This window comes from Saccostrea cucullata, unplaced genomic scaffold (genome assembly GCF_032062105.1).
Source record: "Saccostrea cucullata isolate Sc308-1 unplaced genomic scaffold, CSIRO_AGI_Scuc_v1 ctg1094, whole genome shotgun sequence".
Taxonomy (NCBI): domain Eukaryota; kingdom Metazoa; phylum Mollusca; class Bivalvia; order Ostreida; family Ostreidae; genus Saccostrea; species Saccostrea cuccullata.
The window spans coordinates 48,963-72,063 of record NW_026934225.1 but is presented as its reverse complement, the minus strand read 5'-3'; the positions used below and the strand labels follow the sequence as shown (position 1 = coordinate 72,063).

The following is a 23,101-nucleotide window of genomic DNA, read 5'->3' as shown; positions in this document are numbered from 1 at the left end:
CTACCTGAGCATGGTCCCATATAAATATGATGAATTATGGCTTTGTCATTCTTGAGAAGAAGATTTTTAAAGAATTTTCCTATATATTTCTATGTAAAACTTTGGTCGACCGTTTTGGCCCCGCCCTACCCCTGGGAGTCATGATTTGAACAAACTTGAAACTACACTACCTGAGCATGCTTCCATATATATATGATGAATTATGGCTTTGTCATTCTTGAGAAGAAGATTTTTAAAGAATTTTCCTATATATTTCTATGTAAAACTTTGGTCTGCCATTTTGGCCCCGCCCTACCCCCGGGGGTCATGATTTGTACAAACTTGAATCTACACTACCTGAGCATGCTTCCATATAAATATGATGAATTATGGCTTTGTCATTCTTGAGAAGAAGATTTTTAAAGAATTTTCCTATATATTTCTATGTAAAACTTTGGTCGGCCATTTTGGCCCCGCCTTACCCCCGGGGGTCATGATTTGAACAAACTTGAATCTACACTACCTAAGGATGTTTCCCCATAAGTTTCATCTTTCATGGCACAGTGGTTCTTGAGAAGAAGATTTTTAAAATATGCCACCAAATTTTCATTAATTCCCAATTATCTCCCCTTGAATGAGGGCGTGACCCTTCATTTGAACAAACCTGAATCCCCTTCACACAAGGATACTTTGTGGCAAGTTTGGTTGAAATTGGCCCAGCGGTTCTTGAGAAGAAGTCGAAAATGTGAAAAGTTTACAGACAGACAGACAGACGGACAGACAGACGGACGCCGGACAAAATGTGATCAGAAAAGTTCACTTGAGCCTTCGGCTCAGGTGAGCTAAAAATGACATCTCACCCACAAAAACACCAAAAGTGGGGGACCACAATTCTTAGAATTTGCTTGTTTAATTTCATTTATCCACATGAAGGGACAAGGCTTTTCAATATTGCATAGATTACTCCCCTTCAATTGAAGAAGGTTTGTCTTCATTATATTTATATTTAGGATGTATTCCTAATTCAGATTGATTATGTTGATTATGCAGTAGTGTCAGCCATTTTACAGAACTCTTCTGTATTTTTCACCACAAAATACATGCAAGTCTTGTTTGCCCACTAACCTACTACTAACTCTAGTTTGAAGAATTTAGCTCACCTAATGATTTCTCAACTCCATCTTGCAGATAGGGATCATAAAATATAACATTGAATCCAAAAGCCTTGGCACGCAGGGCAACTGCAGAACCCACTCTACCTAAACAACAACAACAAGAAAAAAAAACATAGGTAATCAAAGATTACAAAACTCACATCGACGAATGTTATCAGTTTAGGTAATGCAAATCTCACATCATATTTTTTTAACAGTATTTATTTTGACAACAATATTCAAGCAAGTTCTGTTTAAATAGGTCTTAAAATTCTTTGGGGATTGACCTGTTCCAAAAACTTTAACCTTGTCACTCGTTTGGAAATAGTTGGTCAGATCCAGCATCCGAAGCAAGTTTCGATTATCCATCCTTAGATGTATCATCCATGCAAGTTTGGTCTGGGTAGGGGTTTATAGTTACTTGGGATTGGACCTGTTCCAAAAACTTTAACCTGGTCACTCATCTGGAAAGTGTAGGTCACATCCAGCATCCGAAACAAGTCTGGTAGTGTCCATCCCTCGATGCATCATCCATGCAAGTTTGGTCCGGGTAGGGCTATAGTTACTTGGGAATGGACCTGCTCCTTAAAATTTAACTGGGACGCAGACACCGGGGGTATAGCATAAGCTCATCTCGACGAAGATAAAAACTCTCACAATTAATTCCATTAAACTGGTAATTTTAATGGTAGTTTTACTAGCATTGAATTCTCATTTTGGATATCAGCACCTAGCCGTGCAAACAAAATAAACTGTGTGTTAAGTGCAGTATGATAATATTGAGCCTTTGGCCCAGATCTAGAAGAGCTATAGCACACTTGAAAAATTATATTGATCTGTCACGAAATATTTTATCTGATTCCAGCAAAATAGGAAAATGTTTCCTTGATTTAAGGTCTTCATTTGCTAAACCCCCCTTAATGAGGTTTGCTCCCCAGCTTTTCAGCAGATTTTTGTCTTGACCTCTATCTAAAAATTCTGAATAATGATTTAGTTTTTACAATAAATTTAGACTCTATAATGCTAATAATTAAACTATATTCAATTAAGACCCCATATGATTCAATTTCAAACCAAAAATATTTAGTGGGGAACTATAAGTTTGTGGAAGGTTTTACAGTAGAAAAAGATCAAGTTTTCCTCATTCAGTCATAAAATTAGCAATATTCATTGACAGATTTTTTCCAAAATGAGGATTTTGTCATTGAAGCTGCCTTGAAAAGTGCGGAAATTATCCCACCCAAATACAATGTGAAATTAAAACAGATGCTTTCAGATAATTTAAACACTATGAATATTCTGAATTATTATTTTTCTTTATTGTTCTAACTATCTGATTGGCTCAAACAAGATCACATGATTAAGTATAAAAAGTGTTATAGACTGGATGTTTCTATTTTAGAAATTTATAAACCTGCTGTTTCTAAAATTGGAAATGTTCTCCTGTGAAGCAACAATAGTGCTGACGTCACAATAGTCTTTATAAACTGGATATTTCTAATGGTATTCATTACTGTGAAGTCATAATGCAAATGACATAACAATACCTTACTGTAAACCAACTTTTATTCGCGACAATTTTATTTCGCGATTTACCAGGGGTAAACTACTTCGTGACGATTAATTTTCATGATTAAACTTTTCTATCTGTAGTTAAAACTGAACACGATTCATAAAAGGATGCTGATTTTTTTCCCGACCAACCTATAAATAGGGCAAGGCAGCCATAATTGTATATTATTATTTTTCTAGTTGTATCGTAGATAATGCTAACGTATGCCTATTTACGATTGTGTTCTTTAATAGACGTGTAGAGACTTTAAGGCCCAGTTCAAGGCGATGATTACAAGGCTCTCGCGATTTGTGAAAATTTCTCGCAGTGTAAAAGTTGGTTTACAGTATATGAGAAGGTGCTGAGTATCAGAAAGAAGGATTTATGACATTACTTAAAACAATCATAGCCTTTTGATTCGGTACAATCCCTAGATATATAACCTTATAGAAAGCATATGCTTTCTCTGAAATATTGGAAATGGCTATAATTGTATATTATTATTTTTCTGTCCGCCATTTTTTTCCCGAGTCTCGCTACTCTGGAGACACCTATAAATAGGGCAGAACTTAGTCACTGTTCAGTGTAATCAGTCGACATCGGTGAAGACGGACGTATGCTATACAGAACTCGGTAGCGAGAATAATAACGTAATACTTCATCTAATGCAGGAAAATAAGATACCAAATAAGTTTACAATTGTAGATGTATAAGTCGGTGCAGCATACAAACAACACAGATAAACGTAACTGCAATAAAATACAAACAGAGGTAATGCATGATAACCACCACGAACACGGGTCGCCATTCCACACCGATACCCGTGACAATAAAGCAGTCAGGTGTAACGAATGCGACGAGTATACCCTAGTATTGATGTATCGTAGATAATGCTATCGAAAATGGCGTATGCCTATTTACGAGTTGTGTTCAGCTTTAATAGACATGTAGAGACTTTAAGGCCCAGTTCAAGGCGAGAAATATTCACGATTACAAGGCTCTCGCGAACTTTGTGAAAATTTCTCGCACGTGAATAAAAGTTGGTTTACAGTATATGAGAAGGTGCTGAGTATCAGAAAGAAGGATTTATGACATTACTTAAAACAATCATAGCCTTTTGATTCGGTACAATCCCTAGATATATAGACCTTATAGAAAGCATATGCTTTCTCTGAGGTCTATATATCTAGAGATTGACCTCATCAAAAGGCTATAATTGTATAATATTTGAGTATACAGGTTCGAGGTGAGAAATATTTGCGAATACAAGGCTCTCACAAACTTCGTGAAAATTTCTCGCATGTGAATAAAAGTTGGTTTACAGTATATGAGAAGGTACTGAGTATCAGAAAGAAGGATTTATGACATTTCTTATTTAAAGGATTAAAAATAATAAAACAATCATAGCCTTTTGATTCGGTACAATCCCTAGATATATAAACCTTATAGAAAGCATATGCTTTCTCTGAGGTCTATATATATCTAGGGATTGACCTCATCAAAAGGCTATAATTGTATAATATTTGAGTATACAGTAAAACTTGGTTATAACGAACTCACTGGGACATATGAAATTACTTCGCTATATCCGTAATTGGTTATATCCGTATAAAGAATTTGTTGAATATATGTATAGCTAGGCATCCACAATAACTTCGCTATATCCATGAATTCTCAATATCTGTGTTCGTACTAAACGAGTTTTACTGTATAGTGTTATATATATATACATATTTATTATTTGTATATTGTATTACGGACTCCGCAATGGACCCTTAAACATGAATAATAGAAACTTCATACAAACACTTTATAGGGCGATATCTGTGGGGTGATATCTTTTAAAATTTATTAAACAAAACTGTGACTGGGCGAATTTAAAAAAATTGTTTGCAAGTATGAAAGGGCGAAAATAAAGCGGGGTGAAAATAACCCTGTACACAGTAAAACAAATACGAAAAAGAATTCATTGACTGGAATTTTTTCAGCTCAAGGCCTTGTTCCTCCTGAAGAGTGTAAGCTTTCACTTCAGATTATCAAAGAAAGTAATCAAAGAAATATAAAAAATTCAACTTTTCCTTTTTGAATATTTTTAGCATCACTTTATTGTATCTTATTTGTAGTTTCGAAATATGTCAGCCCAATGGGAAAAAAAATACGACAACATTCCGGTTATAAGAGAAAAACTATATAATTTGAGAATTTGTCTTTCCCATTAATATCTTTTAAAGATAATGAATTTGGAATGATAATTAGGTATGTTATTCAGATGCAAATGTCTTAAGTAACTTTTAAACATTTTTAAATTTCCTGTCATCAAAATAAGAAGTTGTTCGAGTGAGAGTGTACTTATATGAGTAATAATCTTTGAGAAGTAGGCAAAACCCTTGAGTTGAGAGCGCCAGCTGTCACTTCTGGTAGACATATTACATTTGACTGTGTATTCTATTTAGTGCCTTTTGCAGAAAGCACCTTCCACTAAATCAAGTACATCAGTAAATCTTTTGTTTACATATACAGGTGACTCTTGATCTCTCAAAGTTCAAGTTCAAGGTACCGCAAGAAAAGTTCGAGAGATTGAGGGGATTTACAGTCAACTCGTACCCAAACCGAGTCATACACAAAAAGTCAACTCGTACACAAATCAGAAGTCAACTCGTACACAAACTAAACTGTCATTGGCACATAGGTTTTCCTACGTGATTTAACCCCTTACATGGCATATACGCATTTCTACGCATCTGACTTGAAAAACGAGAGTAGTGTGAAAAAACATTCATAACTTCGTTCATACTGCAAATATCAGAATAAATCTTACACTGTTGGAAAGAGAAAATAATTACGATAAAATAATATACAGAAATTTTTTTTGATTGGTTGTACAAGTTTTTTGAGTTAAACTTTGCGCATAATTTGAGCGATTTTGCCATTATCGAAATCAATGCTTGGGTAACATGTTCTATGTAAAAATGCTAAATTCTGTTGAGTACCTCCCAACCCCACCCCATCCCCCCAAAATACTTAAAATTGGTTTGTAAAAAAAATGTACAACATGCTTATAATTTTCAACACAACAATAAAATATTTTTTAATATATTTAACTAAGCAAAAAAATTGAATGAAACTCATTCTTCAATAAATGGAAATTCCAGAATGATTATGGTGTATTTCATTGCCATGGCAACTGAAATTATATTTTTATAATCATTTTCAGAAACTACACACTACCTGCGTTCGGAATATATATACATTGGTATATAAAAAAATTCCAAGAAATACTCAAACAAGAGGCCCATGGGCCACATCGCTCACCTGAGAAGCTTTGACCATTCCGTTCTTTACCACAATTCCCCCTTGCAATACATCAGACATGATTCCCAAGAAAAGGAAAAGAGCTGAAGGGGGGTCTGGGGGTCCTCCCCCAGCGGGGTTTCAAGGGGCAGCGCCCCTGATCAGGGGATCCAAAAATGGTTATTTTAACATTTAAAAGCCCCCTGAGAACTGAATTTTAGAGCAAATATTTCAATTTTGAATGTAAAAATAAACATGAAAATGTCTACTTATACATGTAGTTCTCCTTTGGAGAAATAAATTACAATGAGAAACACTGAAGTTACATGTATTTATTTTTTAAGGTTTTGACAATGTCCCAGTCTAGCTTTCTTGGCAGCACGGACAATCAATTCTTTTGCCTTTCTCTTAGATTGAGTATTTTTAACAAGAATATCTAACTGTATCTGTTTTAAAACTTTTTCATCCTTTTTCTCACAGTGGATCTTTTTCGTTAGATTTGTTCCAAACTTCTCCATCCCTTACCCGCATAACTGATATGTTTGTTACAGAGATGGCATAAAGGAATGCCTTTGAAGTTTAATTTACGGATGTATTTTGAGATGGGCTCGTTATTGACGACCTTTTCCAACCATTCCCACTTCCAACAATTGCGAAGGCCCTTATTAATTGCCTGAACATCTGATGGTTCTCGCTGGACCACGTGTCCGGAACATTGTTAGGCATTAACTCGATCGTTACATAAACGGACTCCTGATTGGATGAAGTCAATTTTTCAACCAATGAACAAGCCGAACACATAAAAAATAAAGGAAGTGTTTCGAGGAAAGTAAAAGTGAAATAAATTACGGAGAAAAATCCGAATTACTAAAAATGCGGATTTGAAAAATTAGAGCGGAAATAATAAATCAGGATAGCGGATTTCCGCTTTAAAGCGGAAAAAAATCATGTCTGATACATATTGTGGCCCCATCCTACCCCACTGATCATAATTTAGACAATTTGAAATCTACACTACCATAGGATGCTTTGATTCCCAATTGAAAAACTTTGATTCCCCATTGTGGCCACGCATTACCCCCGGGGGTCATGATTAGAAGAATTTAGAATCTACACTACCCTAGGATGCTTCCACATAAGTCTTAGCTTTTCTGGCCAAGTGGTTCTTGAGAAAAAGATTTTCAAAGATTTTTCCTTTATATTTCTATGACAAACTTTGATTCCCCATTGTGGCCCCACCCAACCCCCGGGGGTTATGATTTGAACAATTTAGAATCTGCACTACCCTAGGATGCTTCCACATAAATTTCAGCTTTTCTGGCCCAGTGGTTCTTGAGTAGAGGATTTTCAAAGATTTTTCCTATATATTTCTATGTAAAAATTGATTCCCCATTGTGGCCCCGCCCGACCCCCAAGGTCAAGATTTTAGTAATTTAGAATCTGCACTTCCCCAGGATGCTTCCAAATAAGTTTCAGCTTTTCTGGCCAAGTGGTTCTTGAGAAGAAGATTTTTAAAGATTTTTCCCATTTATTTCTATGTAAAACTTTGATTCCCCATTGTGGCCCCGCCCGACCCCGGGGGTCATGATTTGAACAATTTAGAATCTACACTACCCCAGGATGCTTCCACATAAGTTTCAGCTTTTCTGGCCAAGTGGTTCTTGAGAAGAAGATTTTAAAATATTTTTCCTATATATTTTTATATAAAACTTTGATTCCCCATTGTGGCCCCGCCCAACCCCCGGGGGTCATGATTTTTAAAATATAGAATCTAAACTACCCTAGGATGCTTCCACATAAGTTTCAGCTTTTCTGGCCAAGTGGTTCTTGAGAAGATTTTTTAATGACGCCACCCTATTTTTGTCTTTTCTTGATTATCTCCCTTTGTGAGGGGACTTGGCCCTTCATTTTAACAATTAAAATTCCCCTTCACCTAAGGATGCTTTGTACCAAGTTTGGTCAAAATTGGCCCAGTAGTTCTTGAGAAGAAGTCGAAAATGTGAAAAGTTTACAGACGGACAGACAGACGGACGGATGGACGATGGACAAAATGTGATCAGAAAAGCTCACTTGAGCCTTCGGCTCAGGTGAGCTAAAAATGATTTGAAATCTTAATATCAATTTGTCTAGAAATGCTTAAAATCTTTGCCATGGAAGGGGTAAAAGCATAGTTTTCCTCAGTGTACAAAAATTGAGGAGTCAACTCGTACACAAAGGTTTTCTTGCACATTTCAATCTTTTTTATCATGTTTATGCCACTGATTTTACCTACACCACATGCAGAGATTGTTTTTGTTTGTTTGTTTTTTTTTTAACAAGATTTTCCTGGAGTAATTAAATCTGAGGCATCAACTCCTACACATTTTTGTTATTTAAATATATTTTTTTATATACATAATGAGAAATCAGTTTTTTTTCCTGTGGATTTAAATGTAAATTAAACTAGAAAACTGACCAGTCAGCAAGGGCCCTGCTGAAGGGGTAGAAAGATAAGGGTGCAGCTCACTGAATGAGAGTTTTACTTGATTACATTAAAAAAAAAAAAATGAAGATTTTAAGTAACACTGTATTTTTAAAATTTAAAGACAATTCCTGAATGTCCAAAAACCTGTAAATAGTAACCTTGTATTTACAAAACAGGGAAAACCTCATGTCTTCATAAACCAGAAGTCTCTGTCGAGACTGTAGCTCTACTGGTTTATACTTAAAACAAAGGAAGAGAAAAGTAGCAGTTGCGACTTGAAACTTTAAAAACAGCAATTCATAGAAAAATGATCCTTGCCAATCATCAAAGCAAAAACCGATGCAGAGAGTTATGTATCTTAGTGTAGTCTACTTGTGTGCCAAGTTATATTGAAATCAAACCAAAACTGTAGGAGGAGTAGCATTTTGAAAGCATTTCACAGAAATTTCTATTTTTAGTAACCATGGCAACACCGTTCATCGAAATCAAAAACCGATGCACAGAATTATGTATCTTAGTGTAGTCTACTTGTGTGCCAAGTTATATTGAAATTGGACCAAATCTATAGAAGGAGTAGCATTTTGAAAGAATTTCAAAGAAATTTCTATTTTTAGTAACCTCGGCAACACCGTTCATTGAAATCAAAAACCGATGCACAGAATTATGTATCTTAGTGTAGTCTACTTGTGTGCCAAGTTATATTCAAATAGAACTAAAACTGTAGGAGGAGTAGCATTTTGAAAGAATTTCAAAGAAATTTCTATTTTTAGTAACCATGGCAACACCGTTCATTGAAATCAAAAACTGATGCACAGAATTATGTATCTTAGTGTAGTCTACTTGTGTGCCAAGTTATATTGAAATCGGACCAAATCTGTAGGAGGAGTAGCATTTTGAAAAATTGTTTACAGACAGACAGACAGACAGACAGACAGACAGACAGACAGACAGACAGACAGACAGACAGACGGATGCCGGACGCATTACTATCGCATAAGCTCTTCTGGTCTCTGATCAGTAGAGCTAAAAAACCGATGCACAGAATTATGTATCTTAGTGTAGTCTACTTGTGTGCCAAGTTATATTGAAATCCGACCAAAACTGTAGGAGGATAAGCATTTTGAAAGAATTATACAGAAATTAATATTTTCAGTAACCATGGCAACACTGTTCATCGAAATAAAAAACCGATGCAAAGAAGTATGTATCTTAGTGTAAACTACTTGTGTGCCAAGTTATATTGAAACTGGACCAAAACTGTAGGAGGAGTAACATTTTGAAAGTAATTTACAGAAATTTCTATTTTTAGTAACCATGGCAACACCGTTCATCAAAATCAAAAACCGATGCACAGAATTATGTATCTTAGTACAGTCTACTTGTGTGCCAAGTTATATTGAAATCCGACCAAAACTTTAGGAGGAGTAGCATTTTGAAAGAATTATACAGAAATTTCTATTTTTAGTAACCATGGCAACACCGTTCATCAAAATCAAAAACCAATGCACAGAATTATGTATCTTAGTGTAGTCTACTTGTGTGCCAAGTTATATTGAAATCGGACCAAAACTATAGGAGGAGTAGCATTTTGAAAGCAATTCACAGAAATTTCTATTTTTAGTAACCATGGCAACACCATTCATCGAAATCAAAAACCGATGCACAGAATTATGTATCTTAGTGTAGTCTACTTGTGTGCCAAGTTATATTGATATCCGACCAAAACTGTAGGAGGAGTAGCATTTTGAAAGCATTTCACAGAAATTTCTATTTTTAGTAACCATGGCAACACCGTTCATCGAAATCAAAAACCGATGCACAGAATTGTGTATCTTAGTGTAGTCTACTTGTGTGCCAAGTTATATTGATATCCGACCAAAACTGTAGGAGGAGTAGCATTTTGAAAGCATTTCACAGAAATTTCTATTTTTAGTAACCATGGCAACACCGTTCATCGAAATCAAAAACCGATGCACAGAATTGTGTATCTTAGTGTAGTCTACTTGTGTGCCAAGTTATATTGAAATCAGACCAAAACTGTAGGAGGAGTAGCATTTTGAAAAATTGTTTACACAGACAGACAGACGGACGGACGCCGGACGCATTACTATCGCATAAGCTCTTCTGGTCTCTGACCAGTAGAGCTAAAAACTAAATTAAATGTGTATTTAAAAAAGATTTAAGCAGGTGTTTTATAAAATGCAAGCCTTCAATGAATGCAAATATCACCCAGGGTTGACCACAACTTCAAAACAAACATCAGTTGCAGACCAAGGTGTTCATTATTCTTCATGTGACAGATAAAGATAAGCCTCTAAATTTTCTGCAGCAAGCAAGATAATTAATCCCAGGGGATTAACTGTACTGCTCTCTCATCCTTTTCTTCTAAATTTACAATAAGAACTTTTTTCAGCACTGACAGAATGGGGTTATCTGATTATTAATCTAAATCTAAAATCAACAGCATTAAGGCAGCCAAAAAAAAAAAAAAAATAAATAAATAATTTACAAAAAAAATAAAATAAGAATGAAAAAAAATAAAATAAGAATAAAAAAAAGAATACAGTATCTTAATATATATCTTAATTTTAGAATTCAATAAAATTAACATAAATCACTGTGTACAGTATTTTAACCAAAATAAAGTATGAACACATGAACATTATTTTAAATCCATATTTCAGAGAATGTACACTTCATTCAAAATTGACAACTTCAAAACAAAGTTCATATGCAGACAGAGGCAGTACAGTATTTAATCTCAATGTGACAGAAAAAGATAATGCTTAGGATTTTCTTCATGTGGGAGCTTAATTAATCCCAAAGGACACAATGCACAGCCTTCTCAGTTTACAATGGGAACAATCTCAGTAGTTATCTCTCTTTGCCCATTCATTCTTATGCATAGTTCTACCCCACCACCCCAACTCCAAACCAGAAGACATGGAGAACCAACCTTAGCATCAAAATATGCATTTTTGCCTACTGAACTACCATACCAAATTTGAACTTGATTGGGCAACCATAAATAAAGTTATTAGAAAAAAAAACAGAAAATTTGTGGACAGAAGAATGACAGACGGACAGCTAGACAGACAGACAGAGTGATTACTATAGGGCACCCGCAAATCCTTGCGGGGCCCTAAATATATTGTTATAATTGAATTTGATTTCTAATATTGTTAAACATCATTCAACAAAACAAGATATTTTAATTTTACATTTTAAAATTAGTCTTCTTTTATGCAAGTAATATGTGGATATAAATATAACTTGATATACTTTGGATATTAATGTAGATAAGTTTAAGAAATGAAGAAATTTGGACCAAAGAACTGCAAACGATAGTATTATTCTCCCACCTACCTTAAAGTCAATTTTCAAAAGTTAACATATTCGATGAATTTTTAACATTTTTCATAGATAATTATATGGATTTTCATAAAACATTACTTATTTGGGAAAACAAAGAGAGATAACTCAATCTTAGTAAAACTTGTGTTTTTCACTATAGAAATCAACGGAAAATATTTTTAAAACATTTATATACCCCCAAAACGAAGGGGTATATAGATTTTAAACTTGCCCATAACTTTTGATTTAGTGGACCTATGACATTCATATTTCACATGTGTATTCCTTGAGACCTTTCTTTGGGTACCACCAACTTTGACCTTTTGACCTCGGAGTTTGACCCACTTTTACACAAAAATTTTGAACTTTTACTTTGGCCTTATCTTTTGAACAGTAGAAACCAGGACATTTATACTTGACATATGTATTCTTTGCGGTAAGACCTTTCATTGGATACCAACAACCTTGATCTTTTAACCTTGACCTTGGAGATTTCTGTACTTATGAAAAAAACTTTAACCTTGGCTATAACTTTTGAACGGTGAGAGCTAGGGCTTTCATTTTTCACACATGTAATCTTTGTGAAAAGATGCTTTATTGGATACCAAGAACCTTGACCCTTTGATCTTGACCTTGGAGTTTGACCTAGTTTAAAATATAACCTTGAACATAATTTTTGAAGGTAAGAACTAGGACTTTCATACTTCACAAATTTAACCATTGCGACAAGACCTTCATTTTATATCAAGAACCTTGGCCCTTTGACCTTGACCTTGGACCCACTTTTACACAACCAGAAGTCTCTGTCGAGACTGAAGCTCTACTGGTTTGTACTTATAGCAATAGAAGAGAAAAGTACTTAGGCAGTTGGGAATTGAAACTTTTCAACAGCAATTAATAGAAAAATGATCCTTGATTAAGTCTCTTTATGTTTTAGTGTAGTCTACTTGCATGCCACATTACATTATAATCAGATTAAAACTGTATTTGGAGTAGCATTTTGAGAGTATTGAACAGAAATTTCTATTTTTAGTAACCGTGGCAACACCGTTCATTGAAGTGAAAAACTATATACAGAATTATGTATCTTAGTGTAGTCTACTTGTGTGCAAAGTTATATTGAAATCAGACCAGAACTGTAGGAGGAGTAGCATTTTGAAAGAATTTCACAGAAATTTCTATTTTTAGAACCATGTCAACACAGTTCATCGAAATCAAAAACTGATAAATAGATTTATGAACCTTAGTGTGTTCTACTTGTGTGTCAAGTTATATTGAAATCAGACCAAAATTGTAGGAGGAGTAGCATTTTGAAAGAATTTCACAGAAATTTCTATTTTTAGTAACCACGGCAACACCGTTCATCGAAATCAAAAACCGATATATATATAGAAATATGTATCTTAGTGTAGTCTACTTGTGTGCCAAGTTATATTGAAATCAGACCAAAACTGTAGGAGAAGTAGCATTTTGAAAGAATTTCACAGAAATTTCTATTTTTAGTAACCACAGCAACACTGTTCATCGAAATCAAAAACCGATACACAGAATTATGTATCTTACTGTAGTCTACTTGTGTGCCAAGTTATATTGAAATCAGACCAAAACTGTAGGAGGAGTAGCATTTTGAAAAATTGTTTACAGACGGACAGACAGACAGACGGACGGACGACGGACGCATTACTATCGCATAAGCTCTTCTGGTCTCTGACCAGTAGAGCTAAAAATTCCGAACTTTTACTTTGATCCTAATTTTCAAATGGTAGATACTAGGAATTTCATATTTCAAATATCAATTCTTTTTGGCAAGACCTTTTATTTGAAACCAACAATTTGACCTTTTGACCGTGACCTTGGAGATGTCCATATTAATGTAAAAACTTTAACCTTGGCCATAACTTTTGAATGGTAAGGGCTAAGGCTTTCATACTTCAAATATGTTATCCTTGTGAGAAGACCTTTCACTGGATCTCAAGAGCATTGACCCTTTGACCTTGACCTTGGAGTTTGAACTACTTTTTACTTTAACCTTGGCCATATAACTTTTGAACAGTAAGGGCTAGCGCTTTCATACTTCCAATATGTAATCTTTGAGACGAGGCCTTCAACCTTGACCTTTGACCTTGACCCTGCAGTTTGTCCTACATTTTAAAAATGTTAACCTTGGTCATAACCCTTGAACAGGTGGTGGTAGGGTTTTATATTTCACATTTGTATTTCTTGTGAAAAGGCCTTACTTTAGGTACCAACATATTTGATCTGCATTTGAGAAAGGTAAACCTTCGCTTTGTTGCCAAACGGGGGCAACAGTGTTTCACAAACACATCTTGTTTTTTTCCTGGATTACACATTATTCATATAAACATAATTCCTAACAATTGTAAATAAAATGTGTACGAGTTGACTTCTGATTTGTGTACGAGTTGACTTCTGATTCATGAAGTGGACTTTTGTACAATTTATGTACGAGTTGACTGGACACCATTGAGGGGTTTGAGAGATAGAAAATAAAATCGTAAATTTTCAATTCCGATCATCGATGTTCTACTATTATAGATACTGGAAGTATATGTAAATAAATTCATTGCACGTTTTCAATTGTATTTTACAGGTAATTTACTTGATATCAACACATACACAATGATCGTATTTCGAATATATAAAATGAAATCCTAAAGTTTCAATATTTATTTGTTCTTATTTCATGATAACATGAAACCCCAATAGCAACTGTCGGTTTGGCTATTCTGCGACTTGATCGGGTCCTTTTCCAGTGTTAAATAGATTTTTCTTAATCGGTATTCAGTCACTGACAAAGGAATTTGTTGTGCAATATTTGCCATAATGGTATTATGTAGACTCTAATAAGAGTTCATAGCATTGGCTTATACATTGCATATATTGCCATATATAACATTACTTTATATATATACATTGGTTAACAGGTGTTACACAGGTGCTTTTACATAATTTTACACAAATATGTATGTAAAAATCAGAAAACAGAAAGGAAAAAAAAGTACACTGTAATGATGCAGGTGTCTTTTATATTATTAATACTGATGTATGGTAGAATTTTCCCCCTTTTTAAAACATTCAAACACAAATTTCCCAAGTTTTTAAAGTGTACTTTCTGAATTGGAATTAAGTAATTCAATAAATTTTGCCATACTAGGTCTTACATAATAATATTTTAAAAAATATTTTTATCTTAACTCAGTATAAAAGTTACATACTAAAACAAAATGATATTCGTCTACTATTTCATTCGATGTACAAACATACTTTTCCGTTCTCTTGTGGGACATATTTTATCATATCTACAAGATTCAATGCGTAGACAATGAGAAGATAATCTGAGTCTAGTTAATGCTTTTATGATATATACAATTAAGATATTCAGCCTGTTTTTATTTCATGATTATGAAATCCTAAAGTTTCAATATTTATTTGTTCTTATTTCATGATTACATGAAACCCCAATAGCAATTGTCGGTTTGGCTATTCCGCGACTTGATCGGGTCCTTCTCCAGTGTTCAATAGATTTTTCTTAATCAGTATTCAGTCACTGACAAAGGACCTAGTTATATGGAGGGAAAAACGGAACCGGAGGTTCACTTTGAGAGATCGAGAACTTCTCAAGATCGGAGTTCAGGGCTCTCACACCACTTTTTGGGACTGGGGCCGGGGCCATTCAAATTGGGAGAATTATCCTCAATTTAGGAAAAGTTGGATGACCAACATTCATAAAAAAAAAATCCTCAAACTGTTCTAGCATTTTGTCATCAATTTAACTCTAGTTTTGAATAAACAGTGAAAGTAGGCTAATTATGAAAGTACATTAGCTTTAGATATTGCGGATATTTGTCTTACTGAGTGACAGTCAATAGTCACATAATCCCAAATTTCCTCGATCACATGGTCAACATTGCTTACCAATTCAGCGCAAGACTGAACATGCTGAAGTGTGAGCTTGTTTCTAGGTGCAGCTTACTAATGTTTAAATGAAATGTCTATTTTTGAAACCAAAATGATGTATTTGTCGATTTTCATGACAAGATACTCTGCACTAACTTTACACATTTCTGTAATATCACTAACCTGGTTCCCCAAACCAGTTTACGAATGCATTTGGCGCGAATTAATTAATAGTTGTACATAGAACTAGTTTGTTTCACTTTCAATTGCAAGTGCGTTAACGTTTTGTTTTGTTTTGTTTTTTTTGCAATTAAGTTTCATGGACTTTTATTTTTTAATATTTTGCTATGGAAATGGGAAATTTACACCTTTGTTTTGGAAAAAAGAACCTTTTTGGTACCTTTTTTTGCATTGGGAATGGGGCCGAATATCGGCCCCAGATTTAGAGAATCGAGAGCCCTGGAGTTCCAACTATCTCGAATCACTTGTATTCATATAAAGCACATTCAGAAAGCACCAACACAAATCTACACTAACTTCTGAAAAAAACCATTTCTGCAAAATATTGTACATGCCAAATAAAATGCATTTACAGCATAATATAATATTTTTATTCATCTAATGACAATATTAACTTTTTTGGGTTTTCATGTTTGATTTTTTGGTTCTCCATGTTTTCATTCTCAAAATAGTTTAATTTTAATAATTCTTTGTAATGCACAGTAATGTTTTATTACTAATGGTTGATATCTTTAAAAATATCTTACCTAACCCAACAATTCCTAGCGTATCCCCTCTTATTCTTGCCGAACCCTGGGCAGCTTCTCGTAATTGTTCTGGACCACTGATTTTCTTCCCCTCTCTTACACTGTTGGCCAGCCAATATGTCCTTCGGTATAGATTCAGTATCAAACATATAGTGGAGTCAGCTACCTCTTCTACACCATATCCAGGTACATTACAGACAGCAATGCCTAAAAAACAAGAGGCTCATGGGCCACATCGCTCACCTGAGTAATCTAAGCCATGCCGTTTTTACCGGATTTCCCCCCTGTAATACCTACTGTGGCCCTGCCTACAATCAGGGGTCATGATTTGGACAAATAAGAATCTACAACACCCCTGGATGCCTCCTAGTAAGTTTCAGCTTTTCTGGCTGAGTGGTTTTTCAGAGAAATATTTTTCAAGATTTTTCTTTTATATTTCAATGTAAAACTTGGATTCCATATTGTATCCCAGTCCTATCCAGGGGGAGTCATAATTTATTAATTTAAAATCTTTGCAACCCCAGAATGCTTCCACACAAGTTTAAACTTTTCTGGTCCAGTGGTTCTTGAGAAGATTTTTTTATGATACCACCCTATTTTTGTCTTTTCTTGGTTATCTCCCTTTGTAAATTAAGGTATTTGGCCCTTCATTTTAAGAATTCAAACTCCCCTTCACCAAACAGTGCTTTGTACCAAGTTTGATTAAAATTGGCCCAGTGGTTGTTGAGTAGCAGCTGAAAATGTTAAAAGTTTAAAGATGGACGGACGGACAAAGGGTGAGCTAATAATTGATAACAAAGAACTTATATACAAGATGCCTATGGGTCCCTAAAGACCTTAGAATTACTGCAAATTTTAACTGTTATCTGTGAATACTTCCCATTCTTTTAAAAAGAATAAATACCTAGCTCTCCTGCTGATTTTACATCCACATTGTCATAACCACTTCCAATTCTGACAATGACCCGTAAACTCTTAAACTTTTCCAAGTCCTCCTTAGCCAGTGTTATAGTGTGCCACATCAAGGCACCAACTGCTTCATTCAGTACCTGTAGAACAAAAACTAAAAATCAAAGGCCTGAGAGATACATCGCATTGTATGTACAAATATAAAATATTAGATTAAATATTTGAGTTCATTCAATTTCCTCATTTGCCAGGATTATCGAGACTTTCTCGTTTGGCAAGATTTTTTTTTTGACTACACAAAGAACATAAAGTTAACTCTAAAATCAAATCCTTAGTTTCTTGATCATCCAGTCAAAAAACACTTTTATAAATACTTAGGCCAATTAAAAAAAAACATATTACCTGGCCAGCTGTCTGTGTGCATTCAAGAGAGAAGTGATTTCCTATTTTGATTTCACATAATTGCTTGCATAACAGCACGTGCCGCTTAAACTGAGCACGTACCAGACTATTAGTGAATCTCGCCATTGCTAACCCTAACGTGCATTATTCAATTTGTTTGCACACACTGTTGCAGTTACGAGACTATATATTTAAAAAACACAAGAGGCCCAAGGGCCTTGAATCACTCTTCTGATAAATTGTGCAATCTATCAAAATCTGTCACTTCTATTTGAAGCCTCCAACTCTAAGTATCCTACGACCCATCGAAGATGCATCAACTGACAAAGTTTGATGATTCTTAGCCAGTTAGGACTGAAGATATTTCAACATAGCTATAAACCATAAGAAGGTCACAATGACCTACTTTTTAATTGAAATTTTCTAAGGACTCAAGATGCATTAATTGACAAAAATTGATGATTCTAAGGCTTAAAAAAAAAATAAGTTTGTTTCCTGTAACATTCCTAAAAAATCAAGGGTCGGTAGGTCGGAAATTCTTTTTGTTTTTTTTTGTTTTTTTTGCTTATGAATGGTGAAACATCCCCAGACTGAAAATAACAGGTGTTATATTTACAGTGGACACCTAACATGGCATCCAAAATGGCTGCCAGTGGCAGAAAACGAACTTAAGGAAAGTTGTAGGGGGAAACTGTTGTTACACTAATGATTACTCTTTATATTTAAGGTAAATGTAAACTTGGTTGACATATTTTATGTCTCAAATTAAGCTACAAGCTATTTTTTTTATTTAATAAATGGAATCAGCTGATTGATCAAACGAAGTTTTGCCATTTGTCAGGAAAAAAAAATCCACCCGGGGATAATTTGAATGGGTCGGTCGGGTTACAGGAAACAAACATATTCTTTTTTTAGACCTAAGCAAATAAGTACTTGAGATATTCAAAAGATGGTCACCATGACCTTCTTTTTGGTCAACATTCTCCGAAAACCCAAGGTGCATCAATTGACAAAGTTTGTTGATTCTAAGCCAATAAGTACACGAGATACTTAAATATAGCCATAAAACTTTTTAATTGAAATTTTCTGACGACTCAAGATACATTGATTGACAAAAATTGATGATTCTAAGCCAATAAGGACTTCAAATATATTTTCTTGAGGAATATTTATTACTGTCTTGTTAAATTGAGAATTGTTTGTAAATGGAGGGGGTGTCCACAACTATTAGAGCTAATACATGTACATGTACATGTACATGTTCAGTTCTCCTCAAAAAATAATAATTACAACAATTGACAAAGATGCCCCCTAAAAGCTTATAATGACTGTATACAAATACATGTACACATATTTTTTTACCTTTGTGAATAAAAGTTTGTATTAAAAGTTCTTTAGGAGAAAAACCACCGCAAGAACAACACAAATATTTTCCTAAGATAATGACAACTATGTGTAAGGAGAAATATAAAATAAAGAAAAAAATAAACATTTATGATCTAATTTTCACATTATCATGATTATGACATAAAAATGATTATAATGAAATTAATACAGTCTTTAAAAAACAATTAACGAGGCTGGGGGGTGGCAGCCATTTTCAGACTATTTTGATCTCCTTTAAAAGAAGAGCTCCAAATAGAGATATACAAAAATGATCAAATTTTAAAACTAAAATGTATGAATTTTTTCTTTGCCAAATGATAGCTGACCATACATGTTAACTCTCCCGATTTAGGCGGGAGTCTACCGCTTTTTCACTCCATCTCCCGCCTACCGATTTTATTCAGAAATCTACCACTTTTCTACAAAAGCTGCGTCTAAAGTATCTTTGGTTCGCTTGGGTATCCATTTTTGAAGCCACTCTCATAAAATCTCGCTAGATATCGCGTGATTTGACTCGGAATCATACAAACGCTTTTTTTGTACATAGATTTCAAGCACGGATTTGACAACGACAACAACATAAGACTACCAGTGATTACATTGGTTACGATAAATTAATCAACATCCCTGCCATGAAAAAGGAGATACAGCTTTTAAGAATTAGATGAAAACATTTGACATCGTCTTTAAAAGCACAGAAGCTCACAACTTTATCAATAAAGTCAATAGAAATCACTCGATTGACCAAGCCATGTGGCACATCTCTACTTTCGTTTTCGCTCATCGCGGGAAATCTGATTTATTTAACGAAAGATACGAACTTGTTTTAGATCTAGATTAAACCATGCCATCATTTGTTTTGTTTAAAAACTGAATGAACATTCAGAATTATTGCCTCTATGCTATTTCAGCAAAGATCACTCTTCAAAAGGCTAAGTAAAGCAGCCAATCCAAGCAAAATGATGAGCATGAAAAATATTTGAATTGTACAATTTATGTCAAACTTAAGGTGTTTCTGTCTTCTTCTTTGCTGTTGATATATAAGATTAGTTAGTGTAGGTACCTGATTTCATTTAAGGCTTATAATATACATATATATTACATGAAAGATATCGATAATCCAAGCGTTAAACAACACGCGCGCAATGCTACCGCTTTTGAGGTCTGAATCTCCCTCTTTTTCATCACAATAGGTTAACATGTATGTAGCTGACAGCTTAAGATACCATATCTTAAAATATAAGTTAAATCTTATGGTTAATTTGTGATTAATTTGTTGACCCCCCCCAGCCTCCTTAAAATGTGACTTTTAAATCTTCATTTACAATAATTAATTTAGTACCGTTTATACTCGCCTACAAGTCGGTTTTTTGGGAGTTAAATTTTGGTCTTTTCCTATTATTTATTATAGGCGAGTTATAAAGAGATTGGTATTTTTCTAGACGCTTAAATGTACTATTTTATATACATTTCTGACAATTTTCAAAGAAAATGTCTGGATATATATGATAATTTATGTATTCTTAGATAATGCATAAAGTACAAGCATATATTTACACATTTTAATAATTTTATTTGAATTTTAAGTGAGCATTACTTATTTGTTAAATGATTTAAGATTACATATCAGGTTAAAACTTTTAAAGATTTACTTGAAATTGTCACTCGATTTCAGTAAAAAAAAATTGAACTGACTTATAGGTGGGTCAATGGCAAATCCACGGAAGTAGTTTAAAAAAAAACAAAATTTTATTTATTACGGTTGATTTTTTAATAAAATACCTTTTTTAAAACAAATAATAATTTCTCAGGCTTTTTCAGTCCCTTACCACAGGGTCCAACACTAACATTTTAAGGCTTTAGTCCAGCCAGACTAGTGCTTCTTAACTTTAACAAGTCCATGCAGGATTTTACGAGTCCATCATATCAAATAAATAAGTAAAATTAACATTGCAATGTACTTTAAAAACTTTTTAAAAATAAACAAATCATTTATGTGAAATGTTTTACTCCAAGATTTGTTGAAATTTCGATATGAACTTTTTTTTCATTTTAAGTTTTTCTTTTATGATTACATAAATTGAAACGTCCAACATCTTTCTTTATGTGTCATGCAAATCATGATTGCTAAAATGTTTAATTTCAAACCAATGAGTCCTAAGATTAAGCACCAAATTGATTTTACTCGGTTTCTTAACTTCCTGCCAAAAGGCTACCAAGCTAAAAATACATATGGGATTTTCCAGGTTTCTTTTCCACAGTTTTTATTATTTTTTTTCCAGAAAATTTTATTGTGCACGCTAATTACCCACAGATTTTATTAGTCTGATGATTTTCATGAAACTTTCAGGAATGATAGAACATGCAAAAAATCTAGATATATATTTTTTTGTTTTGATGACGTCACTTCCGGTGCCTCATTGAGATTTCTGCGATTTTGTCATTTTTAGTGGGTCACTTTGTCCGGCACTGTTCTGAAAAACCATTAAAGATAGAAGTGTGAATTTTTGAATGCTAGAGCAAACTTTTGCATGTGCCTTTTGTATATCAAACTGGCCACAATAAGTATCAGTAAATCTCAGCAATGACAGCACATCAAAATTTATAGACTCAACAGCAAATTTCAAAATTTTCAGAAACAACTAAAATTATCAGGAACAACATTTTAACAGGAAATATTTTGTTAATTATCAGAAGAACAGCACCATATCAGTAATTATCAAACATTATCAGTAAAATTTGACATCTTGTAAGGGCTGGCCCCTAAAATTAAGGGCCATGATTTGAGTAAACTTTTTCTACATATCTAAAATGCGTAACCCGAGTTTCATCTTTCCTGGCCCAGTGGGGTTCTTGAGAGGATTTAAAAAAAGAAGCAAAGTTGTCCAATACCATTAATTTTTCAATAATTCATAATTATATCCCCTTGGAAGAGGACGTGGCCCTTTTTGCACAAACCGGAATCCTTCACTAAAAAATACTTTGTGGCAAGTTTGATTAAAATTGTTTTTTTTTGGGTAACATAGTGGTTTTGAGAGCATAAAAATGTGTAATTTTCCAACAACTCCAACAACAACGACAGACAATGGAAAATTTTGAAGTCAGAAAAAATGCTTATTTTTGCCTTAATTACATGAGCTGATAAAGATAATTCAACCCATTTTTTGTTATACATGTTTTTATCAAAATATAGATAATCAGCGATAAATGTGCCCACTCACGATTGTATTGTCTTTCTAACATAGCAGGAATTTATCTCTGGTAGTATTAGTAAACTAGTGCTGAGCGGCAGCTAAGAGCTTATCAGTAGCAGGCTCTCTACAGAGAGTCTCTTTTGGTAGTTAAAGAGTTAACAGATTTGCAATTTGGTATTCAATTGCAAACCCTTATAACCACACACTTACTTTTTCATGAATTTCTTGTGTTGACTGAGCATCACAAAATGCCACAGTGGCAACATCTTTGAGTTAATGGGTGTGTATTGAACAGTCTGCCATCTAGAAGGTCATTTTGCGCGCATACGCATGCACGTGCGTGCGCGTGCAACACGTGAAATGACTTGTATACTTAATATAGCTATAACTTTTACATTTTTTAATGAAATGATTTGAAACTCATTATATAAAGATATATTAATAGTGTAGATAATGTGACAACTTTCAACAATTGAATTTGGTTCATGTTTTAAACCAAAGGCCATGCAATTGCGCAATTTTGATTGGCTGCACCAAAATCTCAATATACTTTTAGCATGATTTTTGACGAAATGCTTTGAAATTTAAAACATAGGCATACTTTAATGACGATGTTCTACAATATGATATATATTGTTGATTTCACTTGAAATTTGATTGGCTAAAACTTTGAATGCATGTTTACTGATTATCAGAGCACAGGTGGCCACCTGCAGGTTAACAATAGATGA

The 23,101-nt window shown here is 34.0% G+C and overlaps 1 protein-coding gene across 1 annotated transcript in view; it reads right to left on the bottom strand.

Annotated features, from left to right (window-relative positions):
• LOC134240232 (C-terminal-binding protein-like) overlaps positions 1-22,643 on the bottom strand; it is a gene marked incomplete at its 5' end in the record, with an annotated part of 39,981 nt that extends 17,338 nt beyond the window's left edge. Inside the window, 4 exons of the mRNA XM_062722326.1 lie at positions 1,140-1,238; positions 16,480-16,686; positions 17,384-17,528; positions 22,581-22,643. Coding sequence (XP_062578310.1) covers positions 1,140-1,238; positions 16,480-16,686; positions 17,384-17,528; positions 22,581-22,643 — 514 coding nt within the window. The remainder of the gene's footprint in view (positions 1-1,139; positions 1,239-16,479; positions 16,687-17,383; positions 17,529-22,580) is intronic.
• Between the last annotated feature and the right edge of the window lie 458 nt (positions 22,644-23,101).